Source organism: Amblyomma americanum, chromosome 2 (assembly GCF_052857255.1).
Source record: "Amblyomma americanum isolate KBUSLIRL-KWMA chromosome 2, ASM5285725v1, whole genome shotgun sequence".
Classification (NCBI taxonomy): Eukaryota; Metazoa; Arthropoda; class Arachnida; order Ixodida; family Ixodidae; genus Amblyomma; species Amblyomma americanum.
Genome location: NC_135498.1, coordinates 60,249,521 through 60,257,467, shown reverse-complemented (window position 1 = coordinate 60,257,467; position 7,947 = coordinate 60,249,521). Strand labels below are relative to the sequence as shown.

General features: G+C 48.7%; 1 protein-coding gene across 1 annotated transcript in view; it reads right to left on the bottom strand.

The window, feature by feature from the left end:
- Positions 1 to 710: 710 nt before the first annotated feature.
- LOC144118596 (uncharacterized) overlaps positions 711 to 7,947 on the bottom strand; it is a 33,114-nt gene continuing 25,877 nt past the window's right edge. Inside the window, exons 6-7 of the mRNA XM_077651491.1 lie at positions 2,982 to 3,063; positions 711 to 999 (exon numbers count right to left, since the gene is read on the bottom strand). Of these exons, the coding sequence (XP_077507617.1) occupies positions 776 to 999; positions 2,982 to 3,063 (306 nt within the window). The 3' untranslated portion in view covers positions 711 to 775. The remainder of the gene's footprint in view (positions 1,000 to 2,981; positions 3,064 to 7,947) is intronic.

The window sequence follows — 7,947 nt, the reverse complement described above, 5'->3', positions numbered from 1 at the left end:
CTATAAAACGACAATTCCAGCATCGGGCCCTGATTCTGAAATATTTTTCTGATTGGATAGAAAAGAGCAACAACGTGTTTCCTTGGCCTGTGGTTCGTCATAGACAGCATTGAAAGAACAGAGCCGACTAAGGTTACAAGGAAAGGACACCAGTTGACACTCACACTGCACTTCGTCCGCTGACGTCCTGTGCTACTCAGTGATGCACAGGATAGGCCTCCTGTTTTGAAGCGAAAAGCTTCACAAAGCAGTCGTCGCCTAGGCCGGAGAATAGCATTGAACGACCTTCAGCCCAACCACGTTAGCAATGTATGACCATATGTGGTAAAGCTATGGTGTCGAGCCTTGGACGCCTGACTTTGACCCATGACCTTTCGTTGACCTCTGACCTTTGACATTGGGGACTTTTGAGTCGACCTTTGACCTTAAGAACATCCGATGGGGTGATGTGAAGCCACGTGATGACATCCGATGGGAGTGTCGTAAGACCATATGATACCACGTCATAGCCACGTGGTCGTGAGGGTATTATAAAAAGACTGTCGCGAGCGTGCGGCGGAGCTGCCGTGGACGAGCCTCAGACGCTTAGCAAGCGTCCTTGCTTTTCGCTGAATTCCAGGGTTAGCCCAGTTAAGCCATTGATTTTTTTTAAGTTCCTCGTCATGACAACACTCCCCGCATGCTTCGGGCGTCGCAAGAAAACAACACGATGTTCTGAATGGGACAATTTATTGGCTGCCTCTCGCGGCGGGTAGAAGAAGCCTTGAGAGCAGCGCTAATAGAGCCTGATTCGTCTCTTGATGGTCCGCCGGCAGATGTGGCAGCTGCTGATCTCGGCCGCGCAGGTGCTGCAGGCAGCGTGGCCGCACAGGAAGGCGACGTCGCGCCGGCGGCTCAGGCAGATGGCGCACTTGAGGGCGTTCTCCATCTCGCGAAGCCTCGACTCCAGCTGTCTGGCGGTGCGGGCGTTAGTTTCGCTGCTCCCAGTCTCGCTGTCGTCTGCAAGCCAAGGATGCCAGGCTGGTCAAACACCGCGACTCACAGCCACACTTATGTAGTCGTGCTATGTTGTGTAGTCCTTTCTACCGGGTACACGTGGACGTAAAAGCACCTGTTCTCCTAACTACGCTTGAGAACACTTCCCTGAGAACACTTCCATGAGAACAGTTCCTGAGAACACTTGCTGAAAACTCGCGGTGTGACTTTAACCTCGCTTGCACACGGTGCGCACAGAAGTCTAGCGAAGAACACGGTGATGCACAGCAAGCGGTTGTTGGAAAGGCGTATGGTTCTTTACTAAATGTCTATTCCAAAGCAGTCTAGCAAGCAATATGGCCTAGCGCAGAGAGCGATGGATGAGAAGCCTGCAGGCTTCTTATTCATTTGGCAGGCTGGTTTGTCAGTGACCATATTGACTGCGGAGCGCAAGTTAAAAAAAATAATGAACACGACACATGAACGACACTAGTCAATGTCGCCAGTCCATGTAATTCGTGTGTCGTCTCCTTGTTTGATTTGCGCCGCACAGTTAATCAGCCCCTGGAGAGCTTTTTGATAAGGTCTATAACAGTCTAAGGACTTTTCTGAAAAGGGCTCCCTGGACGTCACCATGCAGTACAAAACAGCATCCTAGAGGCCCGCGTACTGTGCCATGTCCGTGCACGTTAAAGAACCCCAGGAGGTCGAAATTTCCGGAGCCCTTCACTACGGCGTCCCTCATAGCCTGTGTCGCTTTGGGACGTCAAACTCCCTTAAACCAAACCAAAACTGCAAGTGCCTCGACATCTGCCTGTACCTAACGGAGAGGTACATAAACCTAGACTTTTCATCCCGTACTTGTCTAGGAAACTCAGACCTTTCATATAGATGTTTACATAGGATACGCCCAAGTCTGATATCATTCGCTTTTTGGACTGTTGCGACGAGGTGTGTATAGCACCTCCAGGCAGGAATTTTTGCAAGGTCTATACGCCGTGTTCTTAAGGGTGACGGAGTGGATTCTAAGAGAATGCAAGCGTAACAGGGGGCGGCAGAAAGTTAGGTGGGCGGATGAGATTAGGAAGTTTGCAGGCATAGGGTGGGCGCAGCTTGCAAAGAACAGGGTTAAATTGGACCGACATAAGATAGGCCTTTGCCCTGCAGTGAGCGTAGTCAGGCTGATGATGATGATTGTGGTGATACCTCGTGTAGCACTTACGTTGTGAAGAAAGCTCGCATAGGCTCATTCCTCTTACTGTCTCTCGATGTTGGTTGTTATTTTAAGGGCAAGGCATATAATCCAAACTCCAATATTTATTTATTTATTTATTTATTGTACCCTCATGGCCAGAGGCATTAGAGAGGAGAGTGGGTTGCATGTGATAAAACAAAACAATGAATACAATGAAGTAAATATTATTGGGCCACAAATTCAGCTTTCTCCTGAGTATGCAAAGTTAGCTAGTGCATCGCGATAACGCAGGGTATCTTTAATGGTCGCACAATCGGGGGGAAGGCGGTTCCACTCGACAGAAGTCCGTGCGAGGTGAGACTGAAATCAGGCGTTGGTATGGCATTTTCCAATCTCGACCTTGTGACGATGACTAATGCGACGGGAAATGTTTTTGGGTGGCGAAATGAAATCTTCATGCAGCTTGACGTCGTGATATACGTTGTGAAAAAGAGTTAAGCGACGGATTCGCCGGCGAGATATTGAGGATGGGAGAAGAAGGTCGAGCTTTCGTGGCGGTGATACTTGCGGTACGATTATAATAGGAAAGGATGAAGCGAACGGAAATATTTTAGATAAGTTCGAGAAAAGTTATAAGGTTCTAAGATTTTAGGTTTGATCTTATGTTCTAAGATACTTTTTTTTGCCGCTGTGTTGGAGCAAGTGCTGAAATGAAAAAGGGGGAACACTGCGCAAGAGCTAGGCTTATTGATGGAAGCAAAGAACGAAATTTCAGGAGAGAAAGAAAAACACTTTCAAAACCAGAACTAACCCGAAGCCGCGTCGCGGTGATTCGACACTGAGCAGGCAGGGTTCTTGCGGCGACGTCCGATCAGCCACCTGCACCGAGGACGCTGAAAAGAAGAAAAAAAAAAGAAACTGGCTTAAACAATGGCCTATATCAGCGTGAATACATGTGAAATGCTCGATACAGGGAGGAACTCGATAATATTGAGTAGCACTTGTGTGCCTCTGCGAATGCTTGCCGCCGGCACAGAGAAAGGGTCGAGGAGACAGGCAAGATCAGCTCTCCAACGTTGTTCGCAGACATGCGAAACTAGACGCTTGAGGTCAGCTATCTTCTTTTTGGCGAACCAGTCAGGGTACAACATCTGGCAGACGACCCACTTCCAGTCATGGTAGAGCCGGATTTGCCGCCAACGTTGGAGAGCTGATCTTGCCTGTCTCCTCGCCTCATTCGGTAAGAAAAGAAGCCATGAAAACAAAGAGAAAGGGTGGCGTAGTAAGACCACCCACTCCACACCGTTCGTTATGGCTGTTGCTATGGTTTGTTAGCGGGTTTTTAAATTGGCAAGCTAGACGTCAGTGAATACAGGTTGAACCGCAAGCTTTCTGAGAGCAGCAAAGCCGTCGCGGATCGTCAAAATAGGGAATCAGCATGGCGTTTAGATATACAGCAAACAGAGACTTTCTGCAAAGGACGTAACTCCACCGATACTGCTTACCTCATAGGGCGCGCTGCCACTGCTCAGACGCAGCTAGATAGATCCTACAGGGGGCTAGAGTTACTTTACAAGAACCTAGAGCTGCGCGTTTGTATTCCCAGTGCCGCTCGCGCCTCTATTGCCTAAACGCGATCACATTGTTGAAAAGGATCCATGCACAGCGGAGAGGCAAACTGCTTTGCATCGTTTATCACTAGACCGCTGTTGGCAGTCTACTCATACACCTACTGTCGCAGTGCTTGGCGGGGCCTGATTTTGTTCGAGCGCACATATTCACTCTAATCGAGGTTTTGTCAGCAATTAAACGCAATTTTTTCACGAGTGTTGCCCGATTGTTAAAAATAAAACGTTGGTGCTTTGCGCCGTTTACAGCAGATGGCGCCACCCATCCAACACATGGAGCTTATTTTGTTCATCACTCATTGACATGGGCCTTGGTGGAGCTGACGCATTGCTAGGAAGCTGTGCCATTGAATGCAACAGTGCCTACAATAAAGCTGCGTCATTCAATGCCTACAATAAAGCAAGTTCGGCAGCCAGAATCAAGCGGATTCATGCCCGCACTCGCTCTAACCACTGCACCTAGATCGCCTCCTACATGGAAGAGTTGCGGCTTCCCCTCATAATTTGAATGCTTGGGAAAGCAATATGTTGGACCTACGGGAATGTCTAGGCACTATACAGCAACTCTACAGGTGGCCGGTGCCGGGCGCCATCTGGGCTCTACGGGGCGCACTGCATGACGGCGCGCGGTACGCAGCCAGCAGTAGAGGTGGCGGTACTCGCTATACTACATTAAAGCCCCTTGATATTGAAAGTAGCGACACTCTCCTCCACTCCCGCGTTTTCCTCCTTGATCATCCTCGCCCGCCGACTGTGCGCGCTGCGCACGGCACGCTTCGCAGGCTATCGCGCGCTCGCTGGCCCGATGTGTTCGCAGGCACACGTGAGCGCGCCGAAGTTCGCGCTTTTTTTTCACACTTTGTTATTAAACACAACCACAAGAAAGTGATGCGACATGCGTGGCTCTGCCGCGAACCACATTTATCACTTGATCGTTCGAGCAATGAAAGCACTAAACGTGTGCGCTTACGGCATGAGCAATCAAACCGCACTTCGTGCTCCTCAATACGGCAGAGTTTTTATTAGCCTGCGATTTGCGTTTAGTTCTTTATTAAACATTTCTCACCTCACTGACGCTCCGATAAATGTAGATTTGACCTAGCACTTCATTTTCGCGGAAATACTGTTCACGACGCTGTTCTTTTGCAACCCAGCGAGGTTAAAAATTGCGGTAATTTAGGTAACGAAGTCGTTTCACGAGTGAGTGAGTGGCTGCGAAAATGCCGGGAAATTTTATTTAATGCGTGTTATGTATTTTTTAGCAGGTTTCAGACCAAAAATTTTAAGCTTGGCTCGTCGGAGTGATGCACACGCCGCGGCTTTATTGCCGTCATTACAAATTTCACGGCTGTTTGGAAGAGAAGAACTTTATTTTCTAGTTGCTTCGTTAACTTTATTAACTACTGTAGGAGCGAGCCTGGCCAAGGGTTTGGCTTAAAATTTTGGGGTGATTGTTGGTGCCAACAGAAGAGTTTATTAAGTGGCGGAAAGATACGATATTCTCTTGATGACTCATCTACGCTAATCCCTCGAACGTATTCAAGGAATGCTTCAGATGCCAGTGCTGAATAAATATTCAGCACTGTAAAGTGCCCCGCCGCGGTGGCTCAGTGGATAGGGAACCTGGCTACTGATCCGGAGTTCCCGGGTTGGAACCCGACCGCGGTGGCTGCATTTCGATGGAGGCGAAACGCCAAGGCGCTCGTGTGCTGTATGATGTCAGTGCCCGTTAAAGATCCCCAGGCGGTCGTAATTATTCCGGAGCTCTCCACTACGGCCCCTCTTTCTTCTTTCAAACACCCTCCTTTATCTCTTCCCTTACGGCGCGGTTCAGGTGTCGGCCGATATGTGAGGCAGGTACTGCGCCATTTCTTTTGCCTAAAAAGCAATTTTACAATTTTACTGTAAAGCACGATAAGAAATTATGTATTCATTCCGTTACTATAGTGAGTCTCACAGAAACAATTTCTACACTTATGAACTACAGAGCTAAAGAATCTGATGTTATTTTGAAAACACCATTAAATGAAGTTATAACAATTTCGAATGCGACTATCCAAAGCTGGCTCTAAAATGCACCTTTTCTGTGACTCGCTCCTCAGGTGGCATGAGATCTTACAATCGCGGTAAAGTTGCGCGTAGTTGCGACGGTGGAACGAGCGCCTTAATCTCCCTAAAGATTCACACCCTCTATAATCCCTCAGACAGACGATGGCATAACACTTTAAGCTACCACGCCAGAGCTCTGGGGCACAAGGGAGAGTGACTGCCGTACACGCTACGAAAATCAACGTGTCTTCTATTTGGGCAAGATTAGGAGCACGCGTATTTTATTAGCAAAAAAAAAATTAACGTTGACGATGCAAACGTTTTTCGCGGAAACCCACACTGAGATTCAGAAATTAAAGTGATAGGCGCAATCCTCAGGCCAACAGACGCGAATAGAACACACAGAGCAATGCCAACAAATTGAAAGTTTAGCATGTGAAACTACGCACAATGATCCGCGAATTAAGGAAGATTATCAGCTTGCTGATGATCTCGCAAGAAGTTTTAAGTATGCACATTAGTTTAGGTACCAAGAAATGCACAGTACTTCGCCGAGGACGGTGTGCTTTGTCAGAACAAATTCCTTATAGGCGATGTTGTGGATCCGCTTTTTTATTCGGCTGATGTCATTCTTTCCTCGAGAAATCGCTAACAGCACGACGCCATTTTCACTCCGGCTTGTGCACTGAAATGCGCCGCAATCGTGCATAACGAGGCAGTAAAAGTTGAGTTCGAATTGTCAGCGCGTAACTCAACGGAGCTGGACCCGCAGCAGAGGCAGAGGGCCTGCACATGGCGCCGACGAAATAAGAAAACACAAGAAAACGATCCTTTCCAGAGCGTTGCCTGGGCGATGGCCGAGCGGGCCTATCATCGTTCAGAAAAGCTCCGAGCAGAGAGTCGGGCGAGGAGGATGTGCGAGGGTTCGCTGCAGGCGGCAAAATTCACATAAATGCGATACTTTCAATATGAAGAGGCTTGATATACATACACACCCTGGCAGATTTTCCGTGATTGAAACCTTTCTTTCTATATTGGCTATATAACGCTGGAGAACGTGTTTGCTGCGTTCGCCGGTTCGGAAAGGGTGCATGGCGAACGGGCGCGAGCAGGGGCAGTACTTCCTTGTGCAGTTCGCTTCCGTGAAACTCTCGAACGATCGCATCTCGCACCTCTAATTCTCTGTCGCAATTCTTGCAATTCACAATACAGCATGTATTTCCTCTGAATTGCCCCATCTTCGCAGAAAGAACACTTCGACAACCACCCGCGATATTTCCATTACTGCGTCGAGGCGTGCACGCCGGTGACCTAGAGGCCCGTAATGGCGCCGTAATCCCAGAGCGTCTGTGGCGCCATCTGGTATCGAAGGGAAGAACTGCGCGCTGTAGACTGTATATAACGGAGACTTATGGTGCATACTTGCTCAGCGGACGCCTCCTGCGCAAGCGCTGTAGCATGGACGGGTGTCGGGCTGGGCCACTGGCCGTGCCCAGTCAAATCCCGACACTCCGTGACGCAGGTACAACGTGACATTCTTATCCCCACCCGCACAGGAGCAGCGAGGTGGTGAGTAGGGGGAGCACTGCAGCACGGGCAGTGCTGAGGTTGTCGCGTGCCACTTGCGTCATGGAATGCCGCAATTTGAGTGACATCGCTTGGCGCCCTTCCGCAAGTGAAGGGTTTTCGCATGGCGCGAGAAATGGACCAAACTGGGTGAGCCACAGCGGCGAGAGTAATCGTGCGTTTGAAAATAAAAAAAAATGGCACGGCTATTACTAACCGCCGGCTACAAATATCTGATGGCTATCATGAGCCTATAGGTAATAGTTGAAATGCTATCTTTATAATTTAAATAATCACTTCACTATGGTGATCATGCGTCGCCTGCTTTTTGACGTCCCCCAACTCTGGTATTACTATGCCGCAAAAAGGTTCTATTTACCTCAGAAAACCTCAGAAACCCTATTTTTAAAGTATTCATGGCCGGCTTTCCTAAAACAACGGGTATATATCCGTGATGAGGTACGCATATTGCTCTCTGTGCCGAAAGCTGTTGCGCTTACCAGATTAAACGTGCTAACGGGACCCTGCACTGCA